Here is a 19430-nt window from a genome sequence, read left to right as displayed (position 1 = left end):
TTCAGCAACACTAAATCCGCTTTGATTGCTGTGCCACTTTGGTTTTGATCAGATTCCCGTCTTCATGGACAGGCACAAATGGACGTGATGCTCAACAAGTCGATATATCCAGCACAACAGGTGTGAAATTACGAGTGGAGCCGCCTGGTGTTGATTAAATGTAGCACCACAAAAAGGACACATAAATTGGTAAGCCAATCAATTATGTACCGTGAAACTATGGCCATTATGAGAGGGTGGGGGACGCCTATTCCACTTGCATACCCTTCGTTCTTGTGCTCACTGGATGCGTGTGCGCAGCAGATCGGTCACAATCGGCCGGCGGTGGAGCATGACACAAGCGCTTGATGTCGATGCATATCATCAGGTGGAATTATATCAGTCTGAAAGCACGCAGTCAAGCTGTAGTCCGTCAATCAATATAACAGGAGTACCAGTAGCGTATACTCGTTTATCATTAACATATCAACGTTGGCTGTGTACTTCTTTAGGCTTGAAGTAATGCCACATTGCACTTCTTCCCGTTAAAATTCCGTCCTATTTGGAGATATTTACCTCAGAAGTATATGGTTCGGCAGCGGTCTCCAAACGTTCCTCGTCGTGAATCGGTCTTCTGACATAGTTTTGCTGTTTTCTATGTAGCAAAATGTTGATAGCTCAGGTAGCAAACGTTTCATCACCAATCGAGGTGACATCATCAGTGCGTTGTTATGGAGCGTGGTGGTGTGCAGCGATGGGTTGCTGGTTGGGCAATCAAACTGTCCAGCTTAGCAAACAAGCCAACGATCATAGCTTTGCAGGANCGATGGGTTGGTGGTTGGGCAATCAAACTGTCCAGCTTAGCGAACAAGCCAAAGATCATAGCTTTGCAGGACAACTGGAAAATAGAGTCCGATTGTACAGTGGAAGAGGCCCGTTTAGACTGCTCCCATTAAATCGACGTTCCCATTTTCCATCCAGCCTAGCGAACAAGCCAACGATCATAGCTTTGCAGGAAAACTGGAAAATAGAGTCCGATTGTACAGAGGAAGAGGCCCGTTTAGGCCGCTCCCATTAAATCGACGTTCCCATTTTCCAGGCAGTAAGTGTTGACGCTTTTCAGAATTTCAACATCGACGTCTGTGTTCGAAAAACCGTATTTCCGAGACCGAAATAGGTTGCATGGTGCCGACAGATTGGCAGAACTACATCGGCTACACGAATTCGGAAATCGTCAAGCTAGGCAGACCTTACCCTATCATGATTTGGGTGGAAGAAAACAGCAATTGGGTAAGCTATGGTGTAGCGAAAAGGCATAAAACACAACTCCAGGCATCAGCCTGTAGTTCAACGGACCAGAACCGCGAGAAGGGTGGAAACGAGCCAGGAGAGGTCAAACAATGACTTGGCAGCGAAATATGAATCCTTTACCAGAAAACTCAGCTGCGTTATTTATTCCCGAGACGGGTCACATTGATGGTTAGAGACATTGTCAGACATGGTCCAGTCGGGTCCTCAATGACGCTCAAGCGTCCACGCTATTGCCTTCAATTTATAGCGCCCTTACCAACCTACCCCACTTGAAAGTCCACTGACAATGCTGTATTTACGCACTAATTTATCAGCTCCCGCCTCCAATGCACAGCTACCTGCCTTACCTTCCCAAACCATCAATGGACGATATTGTGGCGGCTACAACCACTGTACGACAAGTGCGCGGTTCTTACAGCTGATAAGGATGATGATGAGCACACCACTTCCCGGGTCCAGTGTTCTTGCATGCAATCGGTCAACTTCGTCCAAATTCGGTCTCGTTTCGTCTTCAAAAGTGTCTAAATATGGTCTTTCTTTTTTGGGGTGGTTAGACAGTGGAGTGCGGAAAAGTCGTATCCATATACCTCGTTCGTGGCTGCGAAGTGGAACAAAATTTAGACCGGCCACCACATCACCATTTAAAGATCTACCGCCCTAAACTTACAGGACAGATGTCACTAAAACCAATGGAATTGCTGAGCTCGCACTAACCACCGGTCTTGTCAAAAACCACTGTAGAAAAGTCTTAGTGCATTCGAGTGATAAATACCAGCTGCAAATCAGTATACACATCAAGTGAGCAAGCAGTGATATTCATAAACACGACAGCGTTTCGATTTAAGCTTGAATTTCACGATACCGTTGCACAGCTAAGCCGCCAAAGTGAAATTTGACAGTAAATGAGAGACAACAAAACCAAGGTCGAAAAGTTTCAAACGGACGCACTGGACCTAGTGAGGTTTGTTTCAGAAACGAACCCTTTCACAACGGAGACTTATCGAAGCCTTTTCACATAGCGCTCGTTGTCGACCTTTCCTCACACTAGATATGTTCATTATTCGATCAAACGCCCCACACCTCGAAGAGGCTTCGTGGTCTTCCAGACGGAGGATTTATTGCCTACTAGTAAACTCGAAACACCACACGCGAATGAGCCATATTTTCGTTGGATTCTCAGGTTAAGCGACTGATGCCATAAGCAATGGCGACAAACCGTCCTATTATGCAAAGAAACCTTTCTCAATTGGGCATAACTTTACAAGGATATACAATTAAACAGCCTACACATACCGTAGTACTCGTTAAAGCATATCGCACTGCCAATACGGACCAACCAATGACGAGGGTAAAGCAATGCACAACAAGTTGATATTTGTACTCACATCACTCACAGTTTTAATAGTTGATTCCTACAACGAAAAGACAATCACCTTCGGAAACGCAACGTGCCTTGGCCACCCGTTGGTTGTCATGACGCATTTACAAGTGCCAAGACAAAAAGTGTGAAACTGACTCTTGTGTGAGAGACACTGGAATTGTAGTGCAAGTTCAGATGGCATTGAAACAAAGCGTGTCTATGCCATCCGCTTACCGTAGAGGATGTTAGATGTTCGGCCATACTTTAAACCGGATCCGGCCGCTGGTCGATGTTTGGGGACTCCTGTCCCATGACACAGTGGGAATTTAATTCTCCACATACGAAATACATGGTGAATTTTTCCGAGACTGTACAGTGCACACCGTGTGCATGGTGTGCGGTATACGACGCATAGTGTGTACCATAAACAGAAATGAACTGTGGGCTCACCGAAGTGTGAGATTGAGCACTTCTTCTTCATCCAGCTCCGAAACCGTCGGGATTACAAGTGGAATCGATCCCGACATTACGATTGTACTGGTAGTTGTAGGAACAGCAGTGGCAGCGTCCGAGGCGGGCCCGGTGCTCACGGTTTGTGATTACAAGTTCGATCCCGACCGACATTATGTACTGGTAGTTGTAGGAACAGCAGTGGCAGCGTCCGAGGCGGGCCCGGTGCTCACGGTTTGTTGCCCAACCAGTTTTTCTTGCTGCTTCAGACGTCGTTTGAGCATGGTCACCTGGCGCTGAACTTCCCACAGTTCATCTGAATAGGAACTCGCCGGGTCCGAACGGTGTTTGCTAGCTTTAGCCGACGATACATCACTAAGGGGAGAGCGAGATGGAACAGGATGAGGAGAAATGGGTAAACGGATGACTAAGAAGAAGAGAGAATAACCAGAATAATGTCAATGGATCGAAGCTATGTATCGTTCATTCAGGTGAACGTTAGCATAAAAATAAGTTTTAAAAAATCCATAAAAGGTTCACCAGCCATGATTTGTTGAGGGGAGCCACGTGTTTTCCGACGTGCAACCTGAACTTGATAAGGTGAAGATTTAGCTGGTGGCCTGTCTGGACGGAAAAATTCTCCACAAGTATTATTACTCTCTCGCAAATTACCGCCAACGAGCTTAAGATTTTCTGATTTCAGCTTCCGACGGTTCGTAGATTTCACCATTCAGTGCGGCTTTCGTCGTGTGACAAGATCTAATTGGTCAGTAAAACCCCTTTACATACATTAGCGACAATACTGTATGCCAACAGTGTTTCCACATCAGAGAGTGTCAAAAATGGTCGGTTTTTCGTGAAATGAACCCTATGCCAATACAGCATTAACGCATACACAATAACTTCAGAGAAAAAGCTATTGTCTAAGGGATAAATGTGTTCTAGCTGGTGAAACCAGAAGAATGGCGGAAACTTAGCCTTGAGCTTGCAACTGATCACAAGGGGTCATACGGAGACCGGTCACCACAGAAATAGGTACGCTGTATTTTGCTTGTATTGCACTGACCCCATCTTTCTAGAGCATACGTGGCCTCACGAGGCATACGATATTCGACGATCGTTCTCTAGGAAACAGTATTTAATTTGCCCCCCCCCCTAGGAGCATCCATAAAATTCCCCATTTCCCTGTAACCTGAAAAGAAGCTTACGAATTCGGTCGCATAAACAAGGTAGTTGCAGGTCAGTGTGATAACACTGATAGGTAACAGTACGAACGCTTGTCTGTTGCGACCGTATTATTGAGGAGTCTGCTACAAGGGAGATGGCTAGAGGAAGTAAAACAATTGTTCAGGGAGTTGAAATGGACGTAGATCCCCTACCATCAGTCAGCTTCGTAAGAAGATGCAGAAAGTCACTGTTTAACACTAAAGCTGACCTACACTGACAAATATTTAACAACGTCAAGCTATGTGAAGTGTGGGATGGTCTTGCAGAAACTCACAAACCAAACACGCTGGGATTTGTGAGAAGAACGTCAGGGCAGCATGTCACTGGTCCCACACATATCCCTTCCGGTTCTGGGTGTGTACTTTCATAACTTACGCCCACTGAATTGGATTATCCGAATCACACTACATCGGACATCCTACTCGAAGCACATCAGACACTTGTTCAAAGTTAAGGTAATGGTTTAGCTGGAGAAATGCATGAATGAAGTTGAACGGGGCTATAAATTATCTGATGGTGCTCTCTCCTACACAGACGACGAGCGACACCAGCCACAGGAGAGTAGAAACGCCGCCCCCAACAGCGCTTACAAACAGCAAGGCAGTTGCCTTAACACTTGGAAGGGGGCTTTTTTTCTCATTTATAACATGGATAGAGTAAAATCAAATGAAGGCTGGAGTTTGAGCTCGGAAACGACCGGGTGGAACAAGGCTTAGTCGGCCATTACATTTGCTATCCGCCAGCCATATGGGCAAGCTGAATTTCTAGGCAAACATTTCACTGTGTTCTGTGTTCACTCCATCAGGTGTCTGATGAAAGCATAGAACACTTTGATTGGATGGCAGAAATGTGCCATTAGGATGCGGGCACAAAAAATCCGCATGATATTACTTCGAAAGCTTCGTGCTGTCCACAACGTTTAGATGTCGCTGCGATGAAGGACACCCAAATCTCTGAGCTTTTCGATTAGTTACACACCCGAAACACAGGTATCTGTTGTTGACAGGTGTGCACGTGAGTTCTAAGAAGGTGCTGCTCTCAAAAGCTAACACCGCCAGCGATGAGGACAGGCAATTCGGAGTGGTACAATAGCCGCTGGTCTGTTCTCTGAGCGGGACAACGTGACATCCTCATGATGAGTGACACTGGCTGAACATTAGTCATGCACGTCAGCACATCCACTGGTTCGCTAACTGAAGTTAGTCAGTACGTAGGTGATCTGTTGCTTATGAGGGGGGAAGGGCTTTGAAAATAGAACAGAGATCTGTTTGGTCTGATTCCTGAGGAAGCACCGGTCACTGACCATGATAATTATAAGTAGGTGAATGGGAATAGCCTAAGACCAGGCGTAGCTTGTAGAGGGAAAACTTACCGCCGTTTTTGTCCATTGATATCGCTGTGTGATACCCGGTGTGAGGGATGGAGATTCACAGATGTCCATATAGGAGAGTCCAGCGAAGGACGTGCCTGTTCAGCAGCGATAACTTCATGCAGTCGATCCAATTGGGCTTGTTGTCGGCTCAGCTCGGCACGGATAACTTCGGGGTCGGAAAAGGCCTTTCGTCGACGGAGTTCGGTAACCAGACGTTGAACCTAAAAAGAAAGCTCGGCACCACAAATAACGGGTCGGAAAAGGCCTTTCGTCGACGGAGTTCGGTAACCAGACGTTGAACCTAAAAAGAAAGGAACAGTTGAGGTTTGCGTGGGGTTCTGCCGAAGGAAAAACTACAAAACATCTGAGTTTGGATATTTTACCATCCGTTCAAATCGTTAATACATGGCACAGACACAAGTCTGTCAGTTTCAGGGTCCTCTAATCAAGGAACCCATGGATAGATAGTACCTTGCCAGGGAGATGAACACAAAGTGACCGATCGCATTTAAATTCGAATAACTGCGAACGGCAAGTAAACTCACCTCCCAAAGTTGAGCTTCCTTCTCATTCGTTGCCTCACCACGACCGATCTGTTCATGCAAGTGCTGTAAAAGTAGCTCCTGCTTCTTCAACTCTTCATCCAGTTCTGCATCTGTTTCTGGTAAATCCAAATCAGGACCGGGAGTGAGTGGTGGCCGGTACGGTCGCAGTAAGTAGACTGGATGCGGAAACAGCCAGTGCCACATGCTCGGATCAACACCAACTTCGGTTATGTCCACTGCGGGTAGATCGGGATCTAACCGAGCCAAATCGATTCGCACATCTGAAATGAGGAATTAGGTAACTAATGTGTATTTCAACAGCTCTTTAGTGTGATTGGGTGTACTTTGTAGAATTACAACAGCATGGTCTTCGAGTAGGCCAAATTTTCACTTAAACATAAAAATCCACATTGATTCGAAAAAAAACTTGCAAGGAGACCGAGTCTGATAGGTGGCGATGTTAGACGCATACAATCGCCTCCAATGCGCAGCTATCTCCCCAAACGATCGGTGAACGAAACTGCAGCAGCTACAACCACTGTACGACAGGTATGCGATTCTTAAAGCTGATGATGATAGCCCAAAAACTTACTGTCAAATTAGTAAATGTCTAGAACAATATCGAGGATACACGAGGCTCTTAAATACGGCGGTCAACTAATCTACTAAAAAGACAACTCTGTCCACAACTCTGGTCAGGGGAAATCCACCATCAGACTGATGGGCAAAAAAACTACCCGGCAAAAAAGACCGGAATACTTAGGTGATCTTATCCTATCTCCCCAAACGATGAACGAAACTGCAGCAGCTACAACCACTGTACGACAGGTATGCGATTCTTAAAGCTGATGATGATAGCCCAAAAACTTACTGTCAAATTAGTAAATGTCTAGAACAATATCGAGGATACACGAGGCTCTTAAATACGGCGGTCAACTAATCTACTAAAAAGACAACTCTGTCCACAACTCTGGTCAGGGGAAATCCACCATCAGACTGATGGGCAAAAAAACTACCCGGCAAAAAAGACCGGAATACTTAGGTGATCTTATCCTATCTTTCTTCAGACACATTTTACGCTTTTGGGAAACTAGGAAATTCGAACACTGATTGGAACGGAAATCAACTCCTCTCTAACTATGGCGAGCCACGTTGTTCAAACGCAAAGCTGAGCTCCGCTTGTTATGCTCACTGCTTACTAATGAACTTCATAAAGGAAGTTTCCCAAAAGCGAGCGCCCCAATAACATGGGTACAATGCAATTAATTGCGCGAAGCACTGGCAGGCTGGGCTTATCGATAGTTATCCTGGCCAAAACTGGAAACGCTTTAGAGGGTAGCCAGGCTCAACTCAGTTCCAATGGTCGGAGACCTTAAGAGATCGTGTGTAAAGGTTAGTGCAAGCAAATGCTTTAACCATTTCTGGTGGCAACTGGTCGTCATCTGGGGCCGAACCGAAAATTTATGCTGGAAAATATGCTTCGCGCGTTCTGAGTCACACGCTCGCTTGTTGCTCCGGGGTTTTCGTCTAGTGGGTAAAGGATATAAAAAAAAGCTGCAGCTACCAAAACGAACCGCTCGTTATAACAGGCATACGTATTCAAACCTACCGGGTGGCGGTGGAGTAAGTAAAATAGCCAATAAGCGGTGGCTAATTTGTAGCGAGGGCGATAAGACGATACTGATATTGGCCAAAGTCATCAGGTTCTCTCCGGCACGATCGATAATATGAGTCATGTGTTGCAACAACCAGGCTAGAAGGAATCGGTTTGGTCGCGGCAGTTCTTTGTGTACTAGCTCGGCCAGCGTGTAATAGATTTGAGGCACCTCTGGTGGTAGCGATTCCACCACTGGTAGCAACGCGGACGTCATAACCGGTTCTGGGAGGCTGCGTAAGAAGTGTTTCACTACGCTCGCGATAACCGGCAAGTCATGAGGAATTTCTGAAATTGAGAAGCCAACGGCAGTGCCCGTCCTTTGTTTTTCACCCGTAAGACGAAGCTTCAATGGGGAGTTGGCAAATCCTTTGGATTTGGAGGGACCTGAGAAACCCAGAAAGTAGTGGGTGATGTGGTGAAAATGGATCGGAGTCCAGGAATCTAAGACCGCAGATTAACAGAGCAAAAGATGTGGGGCGTGAAATAAAAATTAACAACTGATGTGTGGACACACGAAGAGACACCGAAGTGGCGGACTCAACTGACTGGTCACCGTTGCTACGTGTATCACTAAGAGTGCAGTATAATCAAGGTCATTCTTAACCGGTTGTAATTGGACTGAACTCCGAAGAAGCGAGGTGTTAAAAGCAAGGATCGTCGTCACTGTCGAAAATATCACTACTAAGCACTTACCCTTAATTCAGCTTACTACAACCGATCTCTTTTGTGGAATCTGAACCCACAGATATCCTAGGACAAGACAGGGAAAGCTCGACAGGGCTCACTGGTTACTGACCGGAAGTTCCGTGGTTTGAACCCAACCCAGGCATTTCGACTGCTCCTCTTTAGGTTTGGGTAACCTGACAACACCTCGGACCTCGTGCTTCTTTCGGATAGCGCGGAGGCTGTTCATTGAACAGGTGTTAGATCTAGACGATTTATTTATTTATTTACGCTGTCTTCTGGAGACACATGCGCTGCTGTAACTAAAAAAAGTCACGTGCAACCGCCATCTTAGTGTCAACAGCCAGATCAACAAAGTTAATGGTGTTGTAACGTATAGGTGAAGTTAGTTTTGATGTCGCAGGTGTGGTAGGTGCACTAGGGAAATTATTGTCATGTTATAGGAACACACTTGTTGCAGACTGTCAGAGTCACGCCACCCGAATTCAGACGAATCCGTTGCTCTTTGGCTCTTAAAATACCTGGTTGTAAGTGTCTGATTCGATTTAGGTCATGCGATTTCTCGCTTTTTGGGGCAAAACTCCCCGAGTAACACGGTTCTGCAGTTACCTATTTTACGCTGGACTTGCGTCCGATAAAGCTCCTACGGATGTGAGGGTGGTTTCAGTTCAACGCGACACTCACATTTACTTACATTAACGCTATTATTCCACCTTATTCTGAGGTCACAAGGCTTCTGAGAACAGATCTTCACCTTTCATATTTATTTTCACTCTACTGTAACAATTTCTTTGAGTGTGTGGTGGTTGGGTACTATTATCAAATACTAATACAGTCGTCTTCCGTATGATGAAGATTGGGACATCATTACGATACAGTTGTCTTGCTCAACCAACGGTAAAACCCAGCTAGTTTCGAGAGAAATCCTACTTTTAAAGGACTACCAAAAACCTGAACCCATGGTAAACTATCTGGGTAATTGATAAAACAAACAAACGGGGGGGCACAACCAAGGATGCAACGAAAAACTTGCAGCGATCAAGCACGTACACGCTTGGGCAAGCTCAAGCGACACCTAACATCTTTCGTGTCAGAGTATGCATCCACGTAACGCTATAGTGTGAGCTTTAAGCTTTCAGATCACCTTTCACGATGGCATAGCAGGTGGTGAGATAGAAAGGAAACAAAAAAATCTGAGTGACCCTGAGCCTTAGGCAGAAAAAAGCCTCGTAGTAGTTTGGTTACTCTTACTGTAAAAGTACGTGAAGCTTCAAAAAGTGTTTTAACCAACCTCCATAGACCGACTGGACTCTGATTTTAGATTCGGAACCAGGTGTGCCCGAGAGGGATGGGCGAACACGTGGCCACTCGCTGTGTTGTTGCCGCTGCTGGTAAAAGGCTGCAGAGGTCGGTGCGACTTGAGGGAATGATTCACCACGGTCGAGAGCAGCCACAAGCGCTTGGATTTGTGAGTTTACACCAGGAACCTGAGAAAAAGGGATAGTGATGCAAATATTGTTGAATAGTGCGTTGCGTGAAAATCAGTAGCAGCTTTTAGGCCAAAGTAAACTGGCGCAGCAGTAGTCTAAGTGACTAAGAGCTGTGTTAATCTTCATGGTAGTCGCTCACTCATCGCGACACTGTCCGTTCAGAACGTGCGTGGTGGACCGTTTTGGTTTCGAACTACTGCGTACAACACAAACGAGGTTCTCCGGGACTACTACAAACTAGTCGCTATCCCATCGTTGAAAATCGCGGGAAAACTTAACGACAAATCTAGGGATACCGGAAACCTCACCTTCACTGTGGGACGAAATGCACATTCTACAATACTCCATCTAATGCCCCCTAAAATCCACCTGTAATTTTGAAGAGGTGGTTGCACTTTAAAAGCATACGATACTATTGCAAGAGCAGGTGAACACACCCAACACACCTGGTCATGTGCACACACTCCATCTCAATGGTGTTCTTGTTGTCTGTTTCTATGCAGACTGTCTAGATGAGCAACTGGAGGTTTGGGCACTTCGGAATAGTTGTTTTGGGCCACCAGCACACATTTTCCCCTTCCACCTTCACTTTCTCTTCGTAATAAAGCTTACTAATAAATTATGAGCGAGCACCATCGAGGCATCAGTGCTAAATATTGACGCTATGTTGAGGATGACACTCGAGAATCCTTGCAAGCAGCTATTTATCGTGACCAAGAAACCAGTTTGTCGAAGAATGTTTTTTGATCGAGTACGAAATTCGTCCCTTTTGAATGCGATTTACATTGGCAGCAACGGCAATGACTAGGGTGCGTGCAAGAATGTTGAGAGCACTTTATTTGATAATATGGAGTCGGATTGGAAGCGAAAAGCCATGGAATAAATTGGAAGCCATATCACCTTCTGTTGCCCTCCCCCCACCCACCAGCACTACCACGAATTCCTGGATGGAGATCCAAACAAAACAACTAAACCTGGCCTAGAATGGTCATAATCACGGAACAGAAATAGAACCAGTGAGGAGTAAGTGGTCTTTTATTAAATCACAAAACTAAGATTTCGGATTATTTTCTCTCGGTTTTGTTTCACACATTTTTCCTCAGACTACCTGTGATTGTGTAGCTTTGTGAAGATCGGCGTTTATATGAACACCGCTTTAAACGCGCCTTTACTAGCTTAAGTCAAGTACAGAACCTAAATCAAGCCATCATTCATAAACCGTCCAAATGTGAAACGAAACCCAGAGTCATCTGACACAAAGTACCTCACGCCTGTTTGCTAAGGAATTCTCACCAAATTAGCGTGACCTGATCTGATGGTCAGAAGTTACGCCTGTTATGTGCGTCCATCAATCAAATAGCGTTGTAAGAACAGAAGCTGAAGGCGTTTGCTTTCGTGATTCCCTTCACGTGATAAAACCAGTCACAAGCCGTTATGAACACTACAGTCAAGTTTGTCATTCTATCTCTGGAAGAAACGACAGCCTTTCGCGCTTAACAAAACGGGCGATTACAGCTAAAGAGAGGAGAAAACCACGCAAATCTAAGCACTCAGGTAGGACGAAAAACGAAACAACTGCTGGGCAAACAAACAGAGCATAAACTATTTGTAAAAACTATGCCTATCCCATGATTTTACAGAGAAAACCGGTTCGGTTTCTCTGTAGTGATAAACTGATGGCACGGAATGCCCACAAAGATGAAATAACCGGGTGTGCATGGTGAAGCGAACAGAAACTCGGTTAATACACGCATCCTCTGCGTTGGAGAGCTTTTCAGAGAACTCTCACGTGGCTGGTTAGCGACGCCAAATCCATACTGCATTGCTTGTTGCATCACTGGCTTGGATTAAGCTATAAAATGGAGATGGAATTTCCTGGCAAGTGGTACCTTGGTGAAAACGTTAAAAAACCGTAGCTGGAAAAGACGGACCTTTGAAATATACGGAAAATATGGGAATGTTCGCATATAACGGGTCAACTATTCGTGATCATTCAACTTACGCGGTAGATCCCCTCGGAGCTGAGCCCATACTTTTCAAGGTAATCAATAAAGTGTCGGAAGAAGGCTGGCAACGGGACTCCATCGAAACTAGGATCACGCTGAATCGCCACATTTAGCGGCACACCGAAGACGGGCTATGGGGAAGAGTAAAACAGCCACACTCAGTTTTCGTAAAGTTTGATAAAGGCGAAAGACTGAGTCACTAAACCAAACTTCTACCTGAAGATGTGAGAAATAGCCATGTCTCCGACCTCTGCAGTTAGCTATAACGCCGCTTTGCTTATGTACGATCATCAAGCAACCACACATCAAACGCGTAATACATATGTGTGGGCTTAATTGAATTAGCTTTAGCAGGACAAATAAATCTTCAGTTTTTTAATATTTTTTTCAACTGACTGTGTGCTCTAAGGCTACCTCACGTTTCAACTGGCACGGTATCGAAGACAATGCAATTTATCTTCTCGAAATAACATCTGCTCGTTAGACCACTGGCAACTCTTTCACAACTCACAACCAGTTTCGACCTTCCTGGAACTCATCAGGTGAAGGTAGTCCCGGGGCTACATCCCTTTGCTTCATTTGAGGCGTTAACATAAACGTTGCTTGGGGGAGAGAATAGCGTGAAAGTTACGTTCACATATTATTAGACGGGAAAATGTGGACAGAAACAGAATGGAATAAACGGAGATCATCACGGTAGAGGGATGGTTGCTGACAATGGATTTTGTAGAATTTGGACAGCGCTGCCAGTGTTAAAACGAGCAGATTTGAACTACTGGTAGGCTGATCTTTAATTTCTAACATAATGGTTACCGAAGATGTATTCCTACCTAAATTGCAACTTTTCCAATAAGTGCTGTGTAGTATAAGTCTTTTCCCCAACGAGACTTGTCGAATACATTGAGGATACACAAAAAACTAGACAGCCAAAGAGAAATGGATGCAACAAGCCGCGGATATAACAGAATGGTGCCCTTAAGTAAACGGTGCGTCGGTAACTCAGACAAAATAATGGTTCCTTGATTATGCCACTGAACACACAGTGCATTAGTTCCGACCCGGATGTATCCATTTGTTTAATCCGTAACGTACCAGACACGGCAAACACAATGGGACATATTGGGCGATGTACAATCACCAACATCAACCAGATACTTAAAACATACGAACAGCCGATGAGTCAGTCATTGTGGGCAGGACGAGAATGGCAAGCTGGTAAAGTCAAGCCGCCTACGCCAAATTAGCCCACTATTTCAATCGTCATAAAAATAGGAGTTTCATGGTCGGTTTTCCAACACCTGATGTGAATGTTTAAGAGGAATTGAAAAGGCTGATTGACTTGACTTCTACCTCGGAATACCATGTAACAATGTGAGTCAAGATGGTGAAAATAACCATTGCGATTTCGTCCATGTGGGTACCACATTGCCAGCAGTTAGATAAAATAAATGTAGAACAATAAACGTAAAACAATGAACTTACCGTTTCAGGAACAAATGAATGTTTGGTGTAAGTTTTACTCGCGGATAGCTTGGAGCCTCGTTTGCTCTTTCGATGTGACTTGCGTGGTTCATCGTCAGGAGTTCCGAGCCCAACTGACTGTTTTTTCGCCATTTTCTCCGAGGTGCGTGTCTTTTCAGGAGCAGATGCATTTGGGCTCGGATCACGCCTACCCACAACAGCGACTGGATGGTCGCCAGTTGGTGGCAGTGCGGAGTCGAGTTCCGGATTGGCTAACTTTTTGTCTTTTCGACGTTTTTTGGTCCCAGGGAGGCGGAAGCTGGATTTTGTCTTCTTTGACGGAGGTTTCGTATGTGACCCCTCCGCCGTGGTCACAACGATCTGTGAGCAATGAATCGATAGGGTAGGAGAAAGGGCTAAAACAATGTGCCAGAGCCATATCATAACAGCATAGTACACAGCGCGATGACAAATTAAATTAATTGGATGAATAAATGCGTGTAGCAGCTGTGTGGGGTAGCAATTAAGCTGTTCAAAAATTAAAAGCAACGATTCGGTTGCGTCAATATCGCGATACCTAAAAGCCGGGAAAAATGAACGGAACACAGGACGGGACGAATACTTCCGGGTTACCTAAACCTATGCTGGACGAATCCAGAAGCTGTGGATAGGTTACAACCACGGAAGTTTCGGTCAACAGTGTGCACTTTAACCTCGGGCTAATATGAGCTAAAAGAGTTGCGTAATCGCTCTGTCCGCACACCCAGTTGTTAGACCTTCACTAAGGTGGAACACAACAAAAAATCTTCTGAAACCGATCGGACGATTCGGGAATCAAAGGTATAGTTAAGTGACTGTAGGATGGATAACAAGCTACTCAGACTAAGCAATTGAACCGTTCCTATCCACCTCGGCCTGCAAGATGATATTATACCAGGAAGTTTGCATGAGCTCCGTACGTTACTACTAACTGTACATCGAGTTCTCGAACACTATGTAGTTGCCACTTAACTTCTCAGAGCAAGATAGTTCTTTATTGCAGTACAAGTTCTACTCTCTCGGTTAGCAATAGAAAACCAATTCACTATACATGTTTGTGATTACACTCTGAATGAAATAGAAATTTTGCGTGTTAGATAGGAAGTTTATTTGTTGTTCATCTGGGATCTCAGGCGGTCCTACATCGCATTTAGTTTAGTTACCCGGGTCCAAAAAAACCGATGGTTACCAACAGAAATAGGAAACCGATTTCAGCGGCATCACAGTCAACCGAGGTACTTTGTGAAGCTATCACGGCGGAATCGAACTAATGCAGTAAATTGTACAGCTCGGCGTGAGTGATTCACACAACGTACATGGGTGCTGTGCATACGCCTAGTAGGTCAAAGTGAAATCCCTGTTGACCTACAGGACCGTTGTTCGCATCCACACTGGCTTTTATATAGCTCCTGTTCACCTGAGAGCAACCTAGTGCTTAAGTTTACTTTGGCTTGCATAGCATTTATGGACTGAAAAGGCATCGGGGTTGATACGGGTCTTCCGGCACAGAGTAAAAAAATAAATCTTTCAGCTGTAGCACCCTTTCGGTGCCTAGCTGTCATGCCACACGAAGGAAGCACGAGGGCTGGGATACTGCCAGGTTGCCCAAGCCTAGACAGGGGAAGTCGAGAGGCAGAGGTCGGGTTCGAACCACGGACCTTCCGGTCAGTAAATTCGCGCTCTAACTACTTGGTCCAGTACAAAGTTGGCAACTAACTCAGGCTGGACTGAGTACTACGTGACCAAATCCAATCGAAATGATCTGTACGTATGTGGACTCATGTTAAACATCCTAACCAAGTTCTGTTTACTGTAGATTTGTTTTGTAGCTCTACGTGAGTGCGTTCCAGAGTATCGACAAATACCACCATGTCCCCAAGCACACGCACACACGTATGTCTCGTTTCGCTCGGTTTCATTATCACTCACTTCTGAACCTGTTGTTAACCGACCGTTATTCGGTATGACTGGACCGAGTGCCATATGATGTAAGGGAGTTCGGCTGTGGACTGCGTGCATTAATCATCAGTAGCAACCCGATTTTCTTAGGAAGTCAAATCGTGGGGACCAATTTGCCCGAACCAGATATTGCTCTATGTAGTGGACAGGGTCTTCAATCGATTGTGCTGTGCATATAGCTCGTTATGTTTCATATTTTGGTTAATTCAGCGCATAGAACTGATAATCTGAGGCCACCTACGAGGGTGTGGTGGTCAAAACAGTCATTCGCTAGAGAAGTTCCGTTGCGCCAGAGGTCGACATGCAACAGCACCCCAAGAATCCACGATGTAACACAGGAATAAAACCGCAACGTAGCCAGCAGGAGCCAGATCCAGGATTTCAAGGTACAAAGCAGCGATTTTACGAGCATCGTGGACAGCGATGTGCCTTTCTCAGAACCAGACAACAAAAATGTTCTGCTGCACGACACACGAAAAGACGTAGCACGTGCCCCTTCACAATATCATGCACAAGAATATCATAGTGAAATCTGCTTCGCGTTTTACGCTACTTTTGGCCCATAGGCTTATATGGCAGAGTAAAAGCTCTAATTTACTGTCCGAATTTTATACTCTGCCTCAAAACGATGCGGCCGTGGACCTCTCTTGTGCCGATAATGAACACTATTGAACTAATCGACCCAGGTTATCACATGGAGAAACTAACCTCATCAGCTTATCCGCCTATGATCCTATGAAGGAATCGGGAAATTTGAGAGTCTTCGCTCGAATATTCACCCCATAGAGAATCCCATGAAATGGCTGATTAAAGTCAATCAACTCAAATCGTTGTGTGTTTAAGGTTCCAGTAAATAAAGGATGAGCATTATGTAATCGCGTAGGTGATAAGCCCTGAGAAGGGAGGAAACTTCAACTGACTAGAGTTGTTGAATCCGGTAGAGCTGTATCAGCATACAGTTGATTCAGATACAATGACTTGAAAAGTATGAAGCCTTTTGTGGTGAATGATGACCGGCTAGGGGAAACGATCAGACTATCAATATGTAGCAAACAAGCAGCTTGTCATACAATGGATCATACAAATTATGAGCCTTCGAAAAAATGAGCTTGTGGGTTTTTTTTGCTTCCAATACATGGATAGGATGAATCAAGGAGATGGAGGTGTCAAGTATATCATGACTTTCAGGACCATATATGAACAACGCACTTCTGACTACGCCCTACAGTGCTAAACTTGGAAAGACAAAGACACAATAAAAGTCAATTATAACGAGCACACCCGGAATCCACGTATCACACGTGCGTGCTTCCTTTAAAACGCCGGCTAGATCAACAGAATACTCCAGATATTTTTGAACGATGAATTGGAATAGGGTAGTGTAAAAAGAAATGAAGAGCGGAGCGCGAATAAAGAACGTCACGTCGTTTACGTCCATAAGGACAGTTGAATCCAGCAAGTGTGACCAAACCGCATGCGCACGTGCCCCCGCAAATTCAAAGGTCGAAATATCCTGAAAGTTCAAGTCCTAGTGTGAGCAACTACGCTTTTCATGTGACAGACTGTCGGAGTTAGTGGGAGCAAATAGGATAGAATTAATGCCATGAAATTATTAGAACTTTAACATCTTAGACAACTATCGACGACATTCTCCTGACCTAAGCAAGTAGCTACAGAAAAAGCATGATAGCAACAGATGCACCACCAGTAAACTGCAACAGAGAACCGGCTGTACGAAAGTGAACCTACGAGCTCCTGTTTAGTTCGTCCAGACGAGTTCACTGGTGGTGTGGGGTATTTGTGCAAGTTTGTATTCACTAAGTGAGTGGTCATGGAAGAGGGCGTAGCGGTTGGCGGTGCCTGACCCAGTGGTGAGGACGACTTCGAGGGTTCCATTGCGGTAATGGAGAAAAATATGTGAGAATAAGCCAACGTCAAGATCAAGTCATTTGGACTCCTGAAAATGAAACAAAAATAGACATTACCAACTAGTGAAGAATATACTAGAAGTTGCTACTGTGGTACCAGTATATCCAGACCAATGGTCTTCAAAAGTGCAACAGAAATACCCAAAGATTACTTCGGTCGATCTAAAGAAGCAGACCCCGGAGGCAGCAGATAAACGGGACCATCTAGGATAAAACTGGTATGGTCATCTTACATAAAGAAGGATACTTCGGCCGCTATGCCCAGTACTTGGGAGAACAATTCGCATGCTGCTATTCGGTTGGATGCAGCTGAGGTCACTGTCGATCCGAGAAAACCTCTGATACTCGAAACTGATGCAATAGAAGTTTCTATTTCGGCTACACGCAAACAAGATGGCAGATCGGTTGCATTCTTCTCATGGACACTACCTTCCAGCGAAAAACAGCACTCTGCTGTTGAAAAACATGCGTGGGCCATTGTCTAAGCCGTGTGCGAATGGAAACAATACCTACTTGGTTGAGGGTTGGAACATGTGTGGCGAAGTGTTCAGTAGGAATGGTAATGCATTTACATTTCCCGGCCAAACAACGCCGCCTCGCGTTTAGGCTTTTTAGTGGTCATCTTACATAAAGAAGGATACTTCGGCCGCTACGTCCAGCACTTGGGAGAACAATTCGCATGCTGCTATTCGGTTGGATGCAGCTGAGGTCACTGTCGATCCGAGAAAACCTCTGATACTCGAAACTGATGCAATAGAAGTTTCTATTTCGGCTACACGCAAACAAGATGGCAGATCGGTTGCATTCTTCTCATGGACACTACCTTCCAGCGAAAAACAGCACTCTGCTGTTGAAAAACATGCGTGGGCCATTGTCTAAGCCGTGTGCGAATGGAAACATTACCTACTTGGTTGAGGGTTGGAACATGTGTGGCGAAGTGTTTCGTAGGAATGGTAATGCATTTGCATTTCCCGGCCAAACAACGCTGCATCGCGGTTAGGCTTTTGAGACAAAGGATTTGGTTGAGGACACTAATCGTTTTCTTGTCCAGGTGTGGGCGCCCTGGAAATATCCGGGCCCACGTACAACCATGAAATTAAAAACTAACAATACTCTCACGCCACATCGGCCGTCGCGTGGTGTCACCAGCTGGGTCGCCTTACTTGCCACATACAGCAGGGCCGTTAAGTGAAAACATGCTACTGTTGGCGCCCCCCTTCTTACCTTTCAAGTTTTCCATCTTCCACTCTCCCCCACCCAAATTTGAATACTTTCTCCACAGGTCCCAGCACTAGGACTGGCCGTTTTGCTCGCCCTGCATCACACGCAGCTGTAGCTTCTGTACGTCCGAGTTCAGTAACAACCTTAAACACATCGAAGTCTGTTTTAAAACACCGAAAGTCTGTCTACTTAGCCACCTTCAATGTTCGCTCACCGAAGCAAGTAGGTCAACAGGTGGCTCTTGATCGTACGCCGGATTCCATCTGCAGTGATGTATCTTGTTTGTCAGAAACAAGGACGCAAGTACTGTGATCGAACTGACAGCCTCCTCGCTCTCTTTCAGGTCCCTGCTGGGCAACTCTGGTGATGTATAGGCCGCTGCAGCTAGGTATGCTGGGGAAGCGGAAACGTTTCTATTAGATCGGATACCCGTTGATAATAGCATCTGTGCGGTTCGTTTGGATAGAATCCAGAGGAAAAGAGGTCCATCACATCTTGCTTATTGTGTCTGCTTACGTCCAGCTGAATGTAGCTCCGAATATGCCAAAGACAGCATCTACGATGCTCTAGGTGCCCTTCTACGTCGGGCTAAGAGCTCATATATCCTTGTGGTTGGTGGTAACATGAACGCCTAAGTGGGTAGACTAAGCGCTGCTGAGGCCCGATTGGGAGGTCGTCTTGGATTGTACACGAGACGCACAGACAACGGAGACCGCTTATTTCAGATGTGTGCCGATCATA

General features: G+C 45.3%; 1 protein-coding gene across 1 annotated transcript in view; it reads right to left on the bottom strand.

Moving 5' to 3' along the window:
• T265_03445 (hypothetical protein) overlaps window positions 1–18090 on the bottom strand; it is a gene marked incomplete at both ends in the record, with an annotated part of 26765 nt that extends 8675 nt beyond the window's left edge. Inside the window, 9 exons of the mRNA XM_009167929.1 lie at window positions 3101–3475; window positions 5700–5920; window positions 6245–6525; window positions 7854–8285; window positions 9877–10072; window positions 12078–12212; window positions 13564–13923; window positions 17290–17497; window positions 18041–18090. Of these exons, the coding sequence (XP_009166193.1) occupies window positions 3274–3475; window positions 5700–5920; window positions 6245–6525; window positions 7854–8285; window positions 9877–10072; window positions 12078–12212; window positions 13564–13923; window positions 17290–17497; window positions 18041–18090 (2085 nt within the window). The remainder of the gene's footprint in view (window positions 1–3100; window positions 3476–5699; window positions 5921–6244; window positions 6526–7853; window positions 8286–9876; window positions 10073–12077; window positions 12213–13563; window positions 13924–17289; window positions 17498–18040) is intronic.
• Between the last annotated feature and the right edge of the window lie 1340 nt (window positions 18091–19430).

Source organism: Opisthorchis viverrini, assembly GCF_000715545.1.
Source record: "Opisthorchis viverrini unplaced genomic scaffold opera_v5_49, whole genome shotgun sequence".
Classification (NCBI taxonomy): domain Eukaryota; kingdom Metazoa; phylum Platyhelminthes; class Trematoda; order Opisthorchiida; family Opisthorchiidae; genus Opisthorchis; species Opisthorchis viverrini.
The sequence above is the reverse complement of the archived record's forward strand: the minus strand, read 5'-3'. Positions and strand labels throughout refer to the sequence as shown.